Here is a 17,373-nt window from a genome sequence, read left to right as displayed (position 1 = left end):
TCATCCTGTTGTGACGTACAGGTTACCGCTATCTAACGATACAAGCAAGGCCAGCTTATTCCGGAGTCTTTATAACCTGGAATGGATGACGAGTAGGTTCGAGCAATGTGACGGCGTGGCCAACTGGGTGGATGTGGTTGGTCTTATCAGCGGGATTGATAATGCTGTTGACCGAAGGGTATTTTGTTCCATTCAGGTTCGTTACTTTGACCTTTACCCAAAGAGTCAAGGGGCTAATGTGTGTAATTACCGTATGGAGATTCCCAAGCATAAGATGGAGACCGAGAAGCGCATTGCTTTTTTATCCATACGTGGCTCACTCCCATCTGATAAACCCAGTGTCGCCCACGTATCTTTCTCTCTTTCTCAACCGCTCCGCACCTCCGCCTCTCCGCCTTCCCCTCCTAAAAAAAAAAGTCCCGATCCGTGTGAAGTGAGAACTTTCTCTTCTCAACATCCCGCACATTCAAATAAACGGACTGTTCTTCGTCGTTGGTGCTGATTCTCAGCATCACTGCAATGGTCCACGCAGCAGGCGAAGAGCGCGCTGTTCAACTGGCCCGCGAGGCGGTCGAGTTGGTCGACGCCGGTCATCGCGAGGTGGGTAATGCGCGATAATTTCCCCCTGGAACGCGATCCGGAGGGAGTTCCGAGAGACTCACTAACCTTGATCTCTATAGGCCGCATCACGCAACCTCCGAGAAGCTCTTTCGATCGCGCCCGATAACATCGACGTGAAAGCCGCCTTTCTTAAGATCCAACAAGAAGAGAATGACGGCCACCAGCTACTAGATCTTTGTCGACGCTACGCGAGTCGTAAGGATGAGTCCGCCGGGAAGGGCGCTGTGGCTTATCTCCGCACAGACGGTCTGAAGCCGCCGGAGAATGTGGCTCTAGAAGCGTTGAAGCTGTTGCTGGGTGAAAGTGCGCTGGCTCTGTCTGAGCTACAGGATGAGATTATCTCTGGATTGGTTCGCCAGAGCGCCAGTGTTCGACAGTACTTTTCGAACCAGCTTCAAGTTTCCGTGACCGCCTTCTTCGACGAAATCTACGACCGTGGCGACGGAGCGGCAGTTTGCCTGGACACCGTGGTCTTGGATCCTAGTGTCTGGCCATCGGAGGACACACGGTTGCACTGCGAGAGTGAACTGTTTCAGCTCTTCTTGGCGAAGTTGATGGAGTCAGGCCATGACCTAGACGGCCGTTCTCTGAAGGGAATCACAAGACTGTTGGCAGTTGACGCCGATAGCCTTCAGCATTTGATTGACCACGAGGGATTTGAAGTGATTCTGTCGTCCTTGGACAACCGACTGCCCCTAGAGGTGAGGAGTCAAGCCACATTAGCAACCGCCAAATACCTAGAGGTAGCCAAGGAGAATGGTACAAAGCAATTCTCTGCCTTGATTGGGGCCAAGGTCGCCAAGGGTCGCCTAGACGATCTCATCCTCGCCTTTTCCGCTGTGGCGGCCGTTTTCCCTGTGGCACCTCCGGCTGCTGCCAATGTATTCCTCTCAGACGAGTTCATGAAGGCATTGACTCCTTTGGCCGCACCGGATGCGAAGCGCAAGCGTGTGGAGGTTACGATTGCGGAGCTGCTTAATGCAGCCTGTATCAGTCGTCCCTGCCGCGAAGCAGTTACCAAAAACTTTTCCGAGTGGCTGTCGCACACCTTGACGAACGGGAGCGACGAGGGTTCTGAGTTGGCAGCGGTGGTCTTGGCGAAAATTCGAGCTTCTGAGCTTAACACAGCCGAGAACGGCAAGGTCGAGGATGCAGACACCGGTGTCTCTGAGCTGGTTCAACGTTTCAAGGGACTGATGTCTGAATCCAAGGCTGAAAATGTTTCCCACGCCATCGAGGGTCTGGCTTATTCCTCGGTCAAGCCCGTTGTCAAGGACGATCTCGTTAAGGACCCTTCCTTCCTCCGTGAATTGGTTACGGTGCTCAAGAAGAATATCAGCGACTCTTCCGTGCTTTATGGTGGCCTGATGGTTATTTTAAACCTCACCAGATTCCTTCCCAACCTCTCGGAAGAGCAGAAGAAGATGTCTCAGCTAAAGGACTATGCGGATGCATCGGTTGGCAAGGCCAAGGCCGCTGCTGCTCCGGACCCACTGGAAGAAGATGAGGTGGTGCTTGACCGCTGCAGGGCCGTCATTGACGCAGGCGCCATGGCCCTACTGGTGGAATGTGGTCGAGTTGCGATGCCCTCCGTCCACGATCTCACAGCCAAGATTCTCCTCGCCCTGGCACGGCGAACGAAATCGCGGGGCACTTTGGCTCAACAGGGGCAGTCAAGCTGTTGCTCGGCCTGGCCGTTCCCAAACATGGCAACCCTAGCCTTGCTACGGAGACGACACAGACCGCGTCCCACGCACTGGCTCGTATCCTTATTTCTGTCGACCCTGCCCATGTATTCCCATCCTCTGGCTTCCCTCAGGTCACGTCTGCTGTGCGGCCGTTGCTTTCTCTTCTGACTACGCCCGAGTCGGCCCCTATCTCGGTAGACCAGCCTCGGGATTTGCTTCCCGTGTTCGAAAGTCTGCTTGCTCTGACGAACCTTGCCTCTTACCCACACGATGATACACCGGCCGAACTCACGGTCCGGGAAGGCTGGCCCGCCGTGGAAGATCTCCTTTTGTCCAGTAACCCTCGTGTGCAGCGGGCTGCGTGCGAACTGGTGTGCAATCTGATGACCTGCGAGTCCGGCATTGTCAAATTTGCCGACGGCTCCAAGCGCGCGTCTCAACGCCTCCACATTCTGCTGGCCCTCACCGATGCCGACGATTTTCCCACCCGACGAGCCGCTGGCGGCGCCGTCGCCATGTTGACTGAATACGATGCCGCCATCGCCGCCGTCTTGGAACGCCCACGCGGAGTGGATCTTCTGCTGGGGCTTTGCCAAGAGGACGACGACGCTCTGGTCCATCGAGGCGTGGTGTGTGTACGTAACCTCACCTGCGCGGCATCTGGTGATATTGGAGCTCGTGCCAAGGATGCGGTTCGTGCTGCCGGGGGGATTGAGATTTTGACTGCTTGCATCAAGAAGACGTCAAACCAAGCGATCTTGCAGGCGGGCGTAGAGGCTTTGAAGCCTCTGGTCCAGTAATCGATTCGGGGCGTGTTCCTACGATGGCCCTCTAGAGAGTGGTCACTTTGCATGTATACTTTGCTGGAGTTTATCTTATGGGTTTTTTGGGCTCTCATGATCATGAGCTCATTCTGTTTAGCGTTCTTTTCTTGCTTTTCGGGGACACGAAATGGGGAGTTCTCTATGTCCCTCTGGGACGGCGCTCTGAAATTTTGGCTCAGTATGAGGGGTTTGCGAACGCTATAGAATATGACAAAATTTCTCACATTGATCCCAAAGTAACATTGATGGTTGCTCAAAGACCGGGCTCCATCCTATCTAGGCAATTTCAGACAGTCTCCGTTCCAGCTGACAAGAGACGCAGGGTGGAACTGGTGGAACTAAGTATAGCGACCCCATATAGTCACCCGACTCCTTTATAAGCTTTTTTGAGGATGCTTGCATGTATCTCTCTCTCACCGATGACGGTAGCTTATCCCCAAGCGCAACGTGCCTCAACTAGCGACAAGCTAAGAGAGCACAGGCACTTGGCCCTAAGTCACGGGGCCTCCACCGGGCCCACTATTGGAGCGGATCCCCGACGATCCCCGTGTACAGTAGCCCGAGCACACGGAAAAAGGAATGAAAAATGTGCATGCACAACACATCACATGACACTCGGATCAAGGCGCCATGCCGCCGCAATCCAACGTTCTCACTGGCTGCGGACCTTTGGATGTACCGCGCGGGGGACTTTCGGGGATCGACAAATCACCGTTTCCAGTGCAGGCACGAACTTCACCAAGCCCTCATCAGTTGCTTACCACCCTGCTCCTATCTTCCCTTGACGACATCGGACCGCTCGAATCTCTTGTTTTACGAGCTCCACCGCCGAACAGAGTTTTTCCATTTCTCACCGCTTGGCCTCTCCTTAAGCCACCAGGTATAGTCGGAATTTGAAGCTACACCCTTATCCCCCTCCCTCATGGCGCTTGTGAACACTCTCCTACCTTGCGTACGGCCGCTCACCTGATCACTTCCTGTGACTCTCAGGTTGCCGACTCGACCCGTCTCCGATCCCGTGTACAGTGTGGAGGATTTGGGCGAAGCGTTGGAAAACGTGGTGGAAGAAAAGAGGACTTCGCGCAAGTGGTGAAACAACACTCTGTCTCACCTTCTCAAAATGAAATTCGGTCGCAATTTGCCCCAGTTCACCGTGCCGGAGTGGAGCGCTTCGTACATCAAGTACAAGGCTTTGAAGAAGCTTATCAAGTCCGCCGCTGAGCAAGTCAAGGATGGTCAAGAACCGGATCTGGCCGGTAAGTCTGTTCCTTTTGTCGCCTCGAGCTCTCCTGCATCACTCGGAGCACCTTTTTGACTAGGAGGCTTGTTGGGGTGCGTTTAGGTTTCTTCTATTCGCTCGACCGAAATGTCGAGGACGTCGACTACTTCTACAACAAGAAATATGCCGAGTACACCCGCCGTTTGAAGCTGCTAGAGGAGCGCTATGGGTATTCGATGGAAGGTCACCATCGACTGGAGCCTGAGGATAGACACGACCTGCGCGAAGCCCTCCTCGATCTGCGCTACCATCTGCGCCGCTTACAATGGTACGGCGAGGTCAACCGTCGTGGTTTTGTCAAGATCACGAAGAAACTTGACAAGAAGGTCGGGGCCCAGGCCCAGAAGCGTTACCTGGAGACCAAGGTTGATCCTGCTCCCTTTGCATCCAATGCTCGCGTTTTCAAGGCCCAGGAGCGTATCAATACCTGGATGGCCGTGATCACGGATCAGTCGAAGGAGCAAGAGAAATTTGACGATTCTAGCTCAACCCATTCATCCCTGTCATTGAAGCGTGGCGCAGCCCGTCCATTCTTGAATCTACCCACTGATGTCGTGATGGCCGTGGACGAAGCTTTGAAAAAGGACGACGTCCATGTTTTGCTCGAACTACTCGAGACCTTGAAGTCTGCCGCAGATGACGCCGGTGAAGGTGTCTTTGTCAAGGTTCTGAAGACCCTTATTCAGCGAGCCATTCTGCACCGAGCTCGGGCTTGCTTGTCATCTCTCCTTCCTCGCGTTGATACTTTGGAAGAGGATGATGATATCAATCGTCGCAACTGTCTTCATCGTCTGGTCATCTCAATTGGCCGGGAGCAGTCTACTAGTGACTCTGAGCCTACGGCATCGTTGGTGCTGGACTTCCCCTTGGAAACCTCCCGTTACATCACACCCGCAGCCCCACCTACCCTGCAGCCACCGCGATCTGTTGTCAAGGAGGCGCATATGCCCCAACAGATGGGTCGTGAAGATTCGGCTGTTGCTCTTTTGAGCCATTTGCTTGGTGCGCTGCGCCCGAATCAGCGTGAAGCCCTGATGGCGAAAGATATCTCTGGACGGACCCCACTCCACTATGCAGCCCAATATGGCTTCAAAGTGGTGTGTGAAGTAATTATTGAACACCTCCGAGAATGGGAGATGTTCGATGTTAGCGAGGGGATCGACGGCCCTATCTGGCAAGACGAGGATGGCTGGGCACCCCTTCACCTGAGCGTGGTGGGTGGTCATCCGAAGACTACCCGGTATTTGCTCGATGCCGAGAACTGGAAAGGATCCCACAGAAAAGAAGATCAGGTCCGCAAACAGGCTCCCAAATCCAGCGCCGTTCTTGCATTAGCTACAAAGGCCAATTTCGTGGACATTGTCCAGCTTTTGGTAGATGCTGGTGTTGATATTAACTACCAGGATGAACAAGGCGAAACTGCGCTCCATGTTGCCGCTCGCTTTGGCCACGACGAGTGTGCCCGGATCATTCTCGAGGGCTCTGATGTCCAAAAGGCGAATACGGATCTTCCAGAGAACATGTATTCGTGGACACCTTTGTTTATTGCGTGTGTTGATGGTCACCTGAACGTGGCCCAACAGCTGGTTGCCGCTGGTGCAGATGTGGAACGCTTTGACTCGTCCGGCTGGACGGCCAAGGAACATGCAGCTCTTCGAGGTCATCTAGATATCGCGCGGTGTCTTGCTGAAGTGAGCCCTGCGATTCCGGCCACCGAGCCTGAGCCCTTCTCAGTCCCAACCAACACTTCCTCCGCATCGTCTTCACCCCCTTCCCAATCTTCTTTGACTGACCGTCGGTCGAATGCGCCTGCTCCTACCTCTGCTGCGAATTCTGGTTTACGCAACACTGAGCCTATTAAGACTTTTGGACACCGGTATCTCACCGACGAAACCATGATTCTGGTGAGCCTAGGAACAATGGATATGCGCAAGCCTTTGGAGACTGTCAATCTCGACCGTATTCCCATGGAAGACGCACACGCGACACAGCTGGACACAGCTCTGTCTCTGGTCGTCACCGCCAGTGGTGCTCACGGAGAGCCCGAGGTGATTGACCTGCCCGTTCAGGATAACATCTCGACCGAGCCGATTGTCTTTCACACGACCGATGCTAGCAAGGTCCGTCTTCTTTTCGATCTTGTACCCACCTACGCCGGATCGAAAGAGAAGATTGTTGGCCGTGGTGTCGCGCTTCTTTCCAGCATTAAGCCGACAATTGGCTCTCAGCGGATCAACCTCAAGGGCGATTCTACCGTTCCTATCGTCGCTGCTAATACGTTGGATGTGATTGGGTCCGTGACTTTTAACTTCTTGGTCATCACACCTTTTAAGCACCCGAAAATGTCCATCACAGGGAACCAGACCTATTGGCGCTCCATGAGCTCGACAATGGTCATCGGCCACCGTGGTCTAGGCAAGAACATGGCCAGTCGTAAGTCTCTTCAATTGGGCGAGAACACCATTCAGTCGTTCATCGCAGCTGCGAACCTGGGCGCTTCCTACGTCGAGTTTGATGTACAGCTCACCAAGGATCATGTCCCCGTCATCTACCATGACTTCTTGGTTAGTGAGACCGGCATCGACGCCCCGGTGCACACCTTGACGCTCGATCAATTCTTGGAGCTCGGCAAGAGTCGGCATCGGAATGTCTTGCCAGACAGTGGTCATGTCAATCGTGACACAAACCTGGGTCTCCGGCAACGCTCGATGTCTGTCGGTGGCTCTGAGTATGACCCAGCCGAGCTGACCGAAAAGATCAAGCATACACGCGATTTCAAGAAGAAGGGGTTCAAAGGCAACACCCGCGGCGAACACATCCAAGCCCCTTTCGCTACCCTAGAGGAATTGTTCAAGAAGGTTCCCCAGCCGGTCGGCTTCAATATAGAACTGAGTGAGTTACAACCGCTTCGTAAAGAACGGCTACCTTTCGACGATCTAACCAAGATCGCCAGAGTACCCCATGCTCCACGAGAGTGAGGAGGAAGAGATGGACACCTACGCCGTCGAATTGAACTCCTTCGTTGATACCATCCTCACCAAGGTCTACGATATGGGCGCCGGTCGAGACATGCTTTTCTCCAGCTTCAACCCTGACGTTTGTCTGCTGCTCTCCTTCAAGCAGCCGTCCATCCCGGTCCTTTTCCTTTCCGACTCGGGCGCTTCCCCAGTCGGCGATATCCGCGCAAGCAGTCTACAGGAAGCCATTCGATTCGCTTCGCGATGGAACCTCTTAGGCATCGTGACACAGGCCGAGCCCCTGGTCTTGTGCCCGCGTCTTGTGCGCATTGTCAAGGAATCTGGCCTTGTCTGTGTATCCTACGGTTCCCTCAACAACGAGGGTGTCAATGTCGATGTAAGTCCACCCATCCATTCCATCCCTGATACATAGGCTTACCACGGATTTGGGAAATCAACAGTACCAAGTCGCCGAAGGCATTGACGCTGTCATTGTTGACTCCGTCCTTGGAATCACCAATGGCCTTATTCAGCGCCAGAACAAGAGCGAGCGCACCCCGGGTCCTTCACCCAACCCAGCCCCCGTGGGTGACAAGGGCGCCATTCGCATTCCGATCTTGGATCAGGCGAAGCACAATGTGGCTGATCATGACGTGAATCCTGCGACCGTTCTCTGAACGACCATCTCACAGTTTGGTACATTTACATTTCTTTCCGGCTCACATAAATACATGCATTTCAAGTTCATAGTTGCATAAAGGCTTTAGTGGCCTGCTTCAACAGCAAATATTACTGGTTTTTCTTTTATGAATCTCGAATATCTTGTCACAAGTAATAGCTCAGAAGATGCCCGGGTATAGGACATGGCCAAGTACAGATTCGAGATGAATGTTGGTGTGCACAGCCTAGCTACAGTTTAGAACCGTCACTTGACTTGATAGTTTAGCTACATGCCGTGGGTCTTGTAGTCGTAGCAAGAATTTTCGACGGTCATGTACGAAGGATCGAAACATCGAGAATACGTGGGGACATCTTTCGTTGTCAAGATTGTCCCCTACGTACCGGAATTCCTCTGCCACTTTTTAGCTTTCCCTATCCGTTTGAGTGCTCAGGCCTTGCCGCTTTTTGCTCACTGAGTACTGAGCGGTTTGATCTGATCATTGATCGTTACGTAAGCGATCTGGTCTGCTCTATAAACATCTCGTCTATGACGAATCGCGACGGAACCCCTTGCCCCGAGAGAGTTAGATGAGTATGCGGCGCTGAAGTCGAAGCAACCTGGAATTTCTATTGTCGAGACAACGTGCCCAGTGTCAGCATTGGTTGCTCAATGAATCAAATATGCTGCAAAGGACACTGGATACACTGCCACCGGAGCTTGTGTTCCTGATATTCAGCTATCTATCGCCCGTTGATGCTTCTTGCCTGGCTTTATGAAGCCACCATTTTATGGCTTTCACTCCCGGCTTCGATGAACTTTTAGGTAAACCTTTTCCTGGCGTCCGTATAGGAGGGCCGGGCGAAAACCTGCGGATCGATCTCTTAACCAGACTTGCTCGCCATTTGCCACAGTATTACTTCTGCTACGCCTGCTTGAGACTTCATCTTTGGCGACATGTCGACTTGCCAAGTCCAAATTTCAAGCTCCGGAGTTGTTTCGACTCTATTGAGGACAGATGCTCTACTCTACTTATGCCAGCTCAAATCTGCCAGTACCCCGCTTACTCGCCTCATAAATTTCATTTCGTACATCTCCATCTTGCCATGAGGAGATTCTACTTCGGTCCGTCCTTTGGTATTTCTGCAGAGTCGCTAACGCATACCGATGTGTCATGTATGCCCCTTTATCCACGAAAGCTCTTTAATGCACGGATGTCTGAAAAAGAGTCTTGGCCTCACATCGGACGAGCCTGATGTGAGTTGAGGCGCGTGCCTGCGACAAACCTCCGGGTCTGTGCCTGCGCATACAGAATCTCGCGGTAGCTAGGCGACAAAATGTGCTACAGCTTTGTCGGGAGGATGAACTTGTCCGAGTCTGCGCGCATATCAGATCCTGCGATAGCAATATCTCCCACATCTTAATGTCGCTTATCGAAACGTACTGCCGACAAGACCAGGAAGATATTAGCAGGCTTTTGCGTCAAGGAAAATGTGACCGATGCAACACATCCTGGAAGCTGGAACTACGAGAAATCGAACAAACGGATATTTGCCTGCTTTTGACCATCTGGAAGGACTTAGGGCCGGGTTTGGACCCTGAGGATGACCGCTGGAGAGCCCAGCAGGAATGGACATGTCAGAGGACATTGAAAGCCAGTGAGATGGTGGATCCGCGCATGCGATTCGAGATGCAATCGAATGAGCCAGGATCTAGTTCGTCCCAAGCTTTGTCAGAGGAGAACATGTTTCTTCGGAACGTGTCTCTTTTGAGAGACCGGCGTTATCGAACTGTCATGACACGATGGGGTCCGGGGTGGTGGTATCTTCAAGGGAAAGAAGACGAGGTCAAGCATTCCCATTGTATTGTCATTTAAAGGGAAACATAACTGTCTTTTGGAATTACCTCTTAGCTAGAGCTAGACTGGGATACAACCATACCGTACGGTTTCGGTGCAAAACGGCGATGGTCGTGCCTGCCCTGTTGAGTTGCCTCGCGAAGTGAGGTGAAGCAGGAGCGCCCTGCTGCCCATCACCCCCCAAAACTCTGTCCCATTCTTCCTCTTCTTTTCTTTCTCTTTATTTCCTCGCGCCCAACTCTTTAGCTGTTCTATCTGCTAACTCCGTGACGCTCGAGCTTTAGCAATGTCGGACACCAGAATCGGAGCCTCGCACGAAGTTCCTGATACTGTCGTAGTCATCGAATTGGCCTGTGATTATCTCTATCCTGATCAGACTCGATGATATTTTTGGGATAGCTTTTCGGGACTCCGGCAGTATCCTCGAATGGTGACTTCAGGGGGAGGTTGCAGTGTTTCGATGATGCACTGAGCAAATTTTCTAGTCACTCCTGCAATACCCACAGTTAGCGCCATTTTGTTTTGAGTATAATAAGGGGTTCAAAAAGAAGATAGGAAGGACTTTCTAGAGGTATTAGGATCAAATATAAGATGAATAGAGGGATGGTAAGTCGAAGAATGAGTCCTTATGGATTCACACGGCGGGACCATTCTATCTTTCTTTCCACTGTGTCCCGAATACTTAGAAACAGTGATGGCGCTGCCGGACTTGATTCGCGAGACTCACCCTGAAATATGGCTGACCATCAATTGATTCATTCCTGGAGTCCAGTCGAGGAAGTTGCGAATTCCACGATATTGAAACTTCGAGCCTGATACTAGGTAAACAATTGCCCACATTTGCCTTCCAATTAACACCCCTCGGGATCAGAATTGGCATTGTTAGCAAAGAATGAGGACCATGAACATTCGACGTACACCCAAGATACTTCCAGTGACGTAATGTGGAGAACTTCATGACAGGCTCCACTGAGCTTAAATCGCTCGACCAATTGTCTGACTGAACCACGGATCTCGCAATTCCTTGGGTTTTGATTTCACGAGAGTAGAAGATTGTTAATATGAACCCTCGGAGGCATACACCTCGTTGTATCGGTCGAACTACGATTGTCCTTAGCTAGTTTAGACGGTCGAGCCCACATTTCGAGCTCAAAAAGTGATGACCACCTTCTTCACGGACACACCCCTTCTATTGTATATCGAGACCATGCCGGATATCTTGAAGTCCATTGCCAACGACGAATGGCTCCGGTTTGGCCCTGAAAGTTCCGTTTTCCAGAGCCCGTGGGACGTATTTGCTCCAGTTTCACTCACCAATACCGCTGTGAGGGTCCTGAATGATAAGAGTAGGGAGTCGTCATGTTCAGTTCATCCAGAATTGCCGAGAACGCTTCAAAGCTAGCATCTTCCGAGTTTGCATCGTAGTTTTGAGGGGAGACCAAGGGAGTATTAATGGATCTTCCAGTCAACGGATTCTGGAAAAGCTGTCAATCAAACAGTCGTACAAAACATAAAGTCAGTGAAAGGTCTAAGTCACAATAGCAACAGCTTGGGCTTCGGCGCTGACTTGATCGTGAAAGGATACGCTAAAAGGCCCAGTGATTCAGGCTGCCTCATTATTTGCCATGTTGTGGTATCTCACTTGCTAAGTGATGAAGGAATAGACAAAACTCGCGAAAGTAAAGATTTTTGTGGTGTTTTGTACATTTTTGACGGGGAGAGGGCGGGGAATCGCATTGACTTATATATCCTTCCTAGATACATGTCAAATATCGATGACACATGCTCCTCGCCTTCCCCTTTCTTTTCCAAGTGATGCGAAGGTGGAGACATACATCCAAGGGCGAAACGCACCACTGAAAGGTATCGGTTTTACAGGTATTTCTGGATCTTTTCCTGGCATGACTAATGGTCATCTTCGGACTTTGCGATCGTAAGTCCGCTGAGTGGATCCGGAGCCCCACCAAACACCAGAAACAAGATACGTGCCCCAAGATAACTTGCACCTCTTCAGAGTCCGGATCGCTGATCACTCACAAACGATCGAAGAGGTAACTTCATTGATCCTTTCCAGTCGTTCTCTCCGACGTCCTGAATCATAAGCGAGGACAACTCTCTCCTTTAGTCTGCCTGACCTGACCAAATATCTCCAACCAGTCATGCCTTCAATCAAAGATTCCACGATTCTTGTCATTGGCGGCTCCTCCGGAATTGGCTATGGAGTTGCAGAAAAGGCCCTCTCTGAGCATGCCAAGGTGCACATCGCGTCTTCCAATGCTTCCCGAGTCCAAGAAAGTATCAAAACCTTGCAAGCCAAGTTCCCGGAAGCGCAAATTTCTGGACATGTCTGCGACCTTGCCGATTCAGACGTTGAAAAAAACCTCGAGCTACTACTGAGCACTATTGGACCGCTTGACCATATTGTATTTACCGCCGGCGACCGTCTGCCTGTTCGACCTTTGGATACCATCGATCTGGAGGCGATTCACCGGGCAGGCCACATTCGATTCGCCGTCCCTCTTCTGCTTGCCAAGCTAGCTCCTCGTTTCCTCAATCCGGGCTATGGATCATCAATTACTCTGACCACGGGCGCGGGCTCTCAAAAGCCATACCCGAACTGGTCATTGATTGCTGGGTATCTGATGGGCCTGCATGGGATGGTGCGTAACCTCGCACTAGACCTGAAACCAACCAGGGTGAACCTTGTTAGCCCTGGTGCGGTTGATACCCCTCTCTGGGGATCTGCTGGAGTGTCTGAGGAAATGAAGAACGCCACTGCTTTGCACAAAGTGGGCACAATTGAGGAAGTCGCGGAGGCCTATGTTTATCTCATGAAAGACACGAATGCTACAGGTAGTTGTGTCAGCACCAATGCTGGATCTCTTCTGCTTTAAATCGATATTGATACCGGGCGCGCGAAGGAATGCACAGATGTAGGCAGCGAAAAGCTTGACAATACATCAAGCTTTCAATTTCAAAACGAAGCGTGTCCGCTATAATGTATCCATTGTAAAGAAACCTCGAATTTGTTTCAGTTCAGCAGCTATGGAATAAAAGAGACGAATTGCGATTTTCTATTGATTCCTGGCCAATGCCTCGCGACGGCTGGTGCTGTTCGGGTCCAGGTATGGCCTCTCTCCAAGCCCAACCGCACGATGTCCTGTTCGCGGGCCGATCTCCTCATAGTCCCAAGTAGCAGCATGGTAGACTGATCTATTATCCCAAATGGCTATAAGAATATTAGAAAAGCATCTATATGTATAAAGCTAATTCCGAAACTCACCGAGGTCATTCGGGTTCTGCCAACGGAGGCGCACTTGTAAATCATGGTTCTCCACGATGAGACTCACGAACCACTTGAGAAGATGGGCACTCTCCTCATCCGTAACACCATTGATCTTCTGAACATGAGTACCAACAGCGAAAACACTCTTCCATCCAGTGACGGGATTGGTTCGGATCACAGGATGTTCTGCGCGCAGTTCCTCGCCAACATTCTCGGGAGCTCCGCGCGGACCAGGGTGTACCTCGAAGCCGTTCTTCTTGGCAACATCGTTGAAGCGGGGCTGGGCGTAGGTGGCTGTCAAGCCCTCGAGGAATTTCTGGTATGGCTCAGAGAGGCGGTCGTAGACCTCGTACCCGGAAGCCCACAGCGTATCTAGCCAGATTGTAAGCGAGAAGCAGCGAGGTTGCAACTGGATACTAATCACTTACCACCTCCAGTTCTGGGAAGTTCTGTCAGTCGGAGAAGAGTGTAGTCGCTTGGAATGGGTTCAAAGGTGATATCGCTGTGCCACTCGTTACGAGAGCTTTGTCTGCGGCCATTTCGGTCGGTGTACAGCTTTTGCCGTTGCTGGGAGCTGATCACGCTAATTTCATCATCTGTGACGCTGTGCTCCCGACCAGAGTTGGCAATCGGGTGGATGTGAAGTCCAGAAGTCTTTGGTTTGCCTGAAAGCTCACCCAGTCGCTGCACGAGCTCCTTCTGCAAGTTGTCGTCAAGTCCGTCTTGCTTGCGGAAGAATACGACGCCGCGTTGCGAAACTTCACTCGGATGTTAGCGAGAATATACCACTGCCAGGACACAAAACCAAGCAGTACTCACTGGTTAGAGCGAGCTCGCGAAGCAAATCATCCGAGTTGGGAGCCCGCAGGAAGTCCTTCAGGCTGGCATTGGGAAACTCGCGTCCAATTATCGGGGTCACGTCAAAGGACTCAAATGCATCTAGAATACCGCTTGACTTGAGAGGAGTTCGTTCAGGGCCTTTCAGTGAAATCTTATCTTCCATGACGGGGACGGCCGGGGTTGTCGCGGTCAAAGAAGGAGCCATGTCTTCGATGGATAGGAACGGATGCTTGCTGTGAACTTGGCCAAAATCTGTGTACAAATTTTTATTCCGTATCATGCCAGTATATATACTGATCTGTCACGGATTTAGTGCCGGTTATCCGATTGCGACATCGAAAATGCATTTACAACCATGCGCCAGGAGGTACACTTGCATGTCGCACGCCTGTCAACAAAGCACGAATTCCAAGTCGGAAGTAATGCACAGTCCGCATTCGCAATTCAGATCATGAATCATGTCAGATCCCACACTTATGGTCAGTTTCGGATCTTGATACTTGCGGGGTTATGGGGCGATCTGATGGGGAAGTTGCGCAACATGGTGCTATGATTACGAAGAAAGCCGCTTTCAGTGGTCCATCTGTAAATGCAATTTCTAACGCGCCTATTCACAAGGACGATTTATATTCATACCCACAAAGGTCAAGATGTGTTGTCATTGAAAGCACGCCAAGTAAGTTCCAGCTAATTCTAGATGTAAGAATAATGTTCAAGCGCACCAACAGTAAGATTGAGCATGAACAATCGAAGAAACGGCACGCGTCCTCGATCCACCATCGATTATTCCAGATTTTCAGAAATCAATGTGCAAAGCGGAAATCCAAACGTCCACTACCCTCATCCTTCGTGTTCGCCAAGTAATAGGCTTTTTGTTCATCCGTCATGGCATTCCACTTATCTCGACTCGAATTGCGCCATACATAGTAAGCCTTGGCACCGAGGTAGATGAATATATTTGCAACCACCAAGCCAACAAGCACGCGATTGCCTCGCTTATAGAGTGGAGCATCGTCTAAAAGTAATCAGTAGAAAGTCAAACGCATGCAGTCATTCCGAATACGAACCGGCTCGGTAGATGTTCGAGGCAATTATAGACGAAGCCTGCACAGACATGTACTACATGGCAGCCAAGACTGTCCGAGATCGGACTGTGTTCGAGTTGCGAGAGTTCCAGCCAACTTGTAATGCATGTGCTTTATGGTCATCAGCATGTGCCCTGAAAATCGAAATCGGTAATATTTACTTACCATTTGGAAAACCGAGCAGTAATGTCACAACAGCCCAGACAGACCATCTGTTTGCAGTGCCGATATCTACAACATACAAGTATACCACGAAAGGAAGGGCCCAAATCTGTCCGAACATTGCGACTAAACTCAGTTCGCCAACAACCTCTGCAACGTAGGTGAGAATGAGCATCGTGATGCATGAGATGACCGTGCTTGGAATCGTCAACAAATTAGTGACAAAAGTGCCAAATCCCATGCCTTTCAGGGTCAATGTGAGATATTGCTTTGGTGTTGTCATGGGCGTCTCGGATGTAAGACCAATGATGTAAAGAGGCCAAAGATCGAAATCACAAAGACTCTTCCAAAGTAGCTTCGGTGTGATGGGCTCGCGATTGTGCATGGTCCCTTTGCTGGGATCATCCCGAATGACTCGATTCACGATGATTGTTTCCTCGCGTGGGGTGAACCAGCCTGCCTTACCGCGAGACCAATTGGCCGTTTGGCATGGCCCCGGGGGCATCAAAACGTATGCGGCCAGACCGAAAAGGAAAGTAATAATACCCTACATTGTTTTTCAGTTATGAAAGATCCATCTTGGTAGACAGAGTGCATTTACCTCGATAAGGAATAGCCAACGCCAACCCGCCTGGCCTTCAACCCCACGGAGATACAGCAGACCAAAGGCCAGGAAGCTGGCAATAATATCGGCAACATTCATCGCTGTCCAGAAGAAGCTCAGGCGAATAGACAATTCATGAGATTTATAGAAATAAGACAAATAGAGGATCACCTAGCCATTTGTGAGTTGGAAGTTCAATGCTAGTTAGGCGGAATACATACGTCTGGTATGAACCCGCCCTGCAAGATTCCGAGCAAAGCCCGACACACTAAGAAAGAGGTCTTGCCCTGGAGTCCGTACTGTCCCATGGCCCCCGCCGACCATAAAACCATCTGCGTAGGTATGCACCGATCTGGGCCGGCCCACTTACTGACAAGTTGAGAGGGCAGCTCGGCGCAAAGGAAGGACAGTTTGAATACGGTGTTTCCAAGGTTATAGTCTGTGATTTGTACATTGATCAGAAAAGCTTAACAGAGCAATTGGACGAAATTACCGTTTGTGTTCATGCCCAAGTCCGACAAGAAGTCGTCCGTCAAAGCCTGTGAAAGATTACCCACGATCCAACTCCAGAGCCATGAACATGACGCAAGCGAAGAACATGATGCGAAGATCGATCTTTCGCACAAGGCTATATTCCTCTGCCCATGTCCATCTCGCAGAGGGATCGAATCGATGAAGATTCTCCCAATCAGCTCTCGGCTGGTACTGCTTTGCGATATCAGGGTTATCGTAGACTGATGGCTGGGTGGCAATTGCCTGAGGATCATAGCTTTTCGCGCGTTGAAACCAGAAACGACGTTCCTCGCTTGGGTTCCCCAAAGGTGCGACGTGTTCCGGTGAGTCTGAGGCTTTGATGGATGTCACTGACTCACGGGCGATTTTCTTGGAAAACGATCCGGAAAATATAATGCTCATATTGGCTAGCTTTGATTCCTTCTGGGGCTTTGCCTGCAAGAAATCTCTAAAGGACATGGGACTCACCCTTTATAATTTCCACAGTCGGCTATATGTGTTTCTTTTCCCACCTGCACAAGGCATCACAACACCTCCTTGAGATGGTGCTTGGCACTTGCATCATACGGCCCAGGATGACATGTTACGTGCCTGGGCTCACGATGTGAGAATCTGATGACGGTCAGATAGCAGATAAGAGCTTTTCCTTAGAGCCATGCTAGTGCTAGTGAGGATGACATCTTGATGGTGGTCAATCACATCATTGCGAACGTTGGGCTGATCACCTTAGAGTCACAAATGAATTCAATTCTCATTATCTCAACAATAGTTTGAGATTGCTTTTATTTTTGTTATGAGATGATGTATCGCAACATGTGCACCACAGTGTCTACACTCTGCTTCGTTGACATTGTTCACGAACGATGCCTCGACACCAGCAGCGTCACTTCTCTTCGGGTAGCGCTACAAACAGAGGCGGAGTCGTGCGTTTGATACCCACTTCTTCTATTAGAATTCAACCCCAGCTCTGCGCAACTCAATGCTCGACTTCCCTCACG

The 17,373-nt window shown here is 50.8% G+C and overlaps 6 protein-coding genes across 6 annotated transcripts; 4 read left to right on the top strand and 2 right to left on the bottom strand.

Annotated features, from left to right (window-relative positions):
• Positions 1-519: 519 nt before the first annotated feature.
• N7477_004526 (UNC45-central domain-containing protein) lies at positions 520-3,109 on the top strand (the record flags this gene model as incomplete). Its single annotated transcript, XM_056966189.1, has 3 exons — positions 520-600; positions 681-2,293; positions 2,341-3,109. The coding sequence occupies 3 exons, from the start codon at positions 520-522 to the stop codon at positions 3,107-3,109; spliced, it is 2,463 nt and encodes an 820-aa protein (XP_056822970.1).
• Positions 3,110-4,253: 1,144 nt separating this feature from the next.
• Positions 4,254-8,046, top strand: N7477_004525 (glycerophosphocholine phosphodiesterase; the record flags this gene model as incomplete). The annotated part of the gene is made up of 4 exons (XM_056966188.1): positions 4,254-4,389; positions 4,476-7,304; positions 7,366-7,766; positions 7,831-8,046. The coding sequence occupies 4 exons, from the start codon at positions 4,254-4,256 to the stop codon at positions 8,044-8,046; spliced, it is 3,582 nt and encodes a 1,193-aa protein (XP_056822969.1).
• Positions 8,047-9,450: 1,404 nt separating this feature from the next.
• Positions 9,451-9,903, top strand: N7477_004524 (uncharacterized protein; the record flags this gene model as incomplete). Its single annotated transcript, XM_056966187.1, has 1 exon — positions 9,451-9,903. One exon carries the CDS (start codon positions 9,451-9,453, stop codon positions 9,901-9,903), a length of 453 nt encoding a protein of 150 aa, XP_056822968.1.
• A 2,141-nt stretch (positions 9,904-12,044) lies between these two features.
• N7477_004523 (oxidoreductase, short chain dehydrogenase/reductase family) lies at positions 12,045-12,779 on the top strand (the record flags this gene model as incomplete). The annotated part of the gene is made up of 1 exon (XM_056966186.1): positions 12,045-12,779. The coding sequence occupies one exon, from the start codon at positions 12,045-12,047 to the stop codon at positions 12,777-12,779; it is 735 nt and encodes a 244-aa protein (XP_056822967.1).
• A 180-nt stretch (positions 12,780-12,959) lies between these two features.
• On the bottom strand, positions 12,960-14,216 carry N7477_004522 (TauD/TfdA dioxygenase family protein; the record flags this gene model as incomplete). Its single annotated transcript, XM_056966185.1, has 4 exons — positions 12,960-13,114; positions 13,169-13,543; positions 13,600-13,929; positions 13,991-14,216. 4 exons carry the CDS (start codon positions 14,214-14,216, stop codon positions 12,960-12,962), a joined length of 1,086 nt encoding a protein of 361 aa, XP_056822966.1.
• A 598-nt stretch (positions 14,217-14,814) lies between these two features.
• Positions 14,815-16,777, bottom strand: N7477_004521 (putative MFS transporter; the record flags this gene model as incomplete). The annotated part of the gene is made up of 7 exons (XM_056966184.1): positions 14,815-15,026; positions 15,079-15,115; positions 15,164-15,207; positions 15,262-15,805; positions 15,860-16,033; positions 16,084-16,301; positions 16,420-16,777. The coding sequence occupies 7 exons, from the start codon at positions 16,775-16,777 to the stop codon at positions 14,815-14,817; spliced, it is 1,587 nt and encodes a 528-aa protein (XP_056822965.1).
• Between the last annotated feature and the right edge of the window lie 596 nt (positions 16,778-17,373).

The sequence above is a fragment of the Penicillium maclennaniae genome (genome assembly GCF_028827695.1).
Source record: "Penicillium maclennaniae strain IBT 15551 chromosome Unknown utg000004l:1.0-3007600.0:1.0-3009580.0, whole genome shotgun sequence".
In the NCBI taxonomy this organism is placed as follows: Eukaryota; Fungi; Ascomycota; class Eurotiomycetes; order Eurotiales; family Aspergillaceae; genus Penicillium; species Penicillium maclennaniae.
Note: the sequence above shows the minus strand (reverse complement) of the source record. Positions and strands in the feature narration are given on the sequence as shown.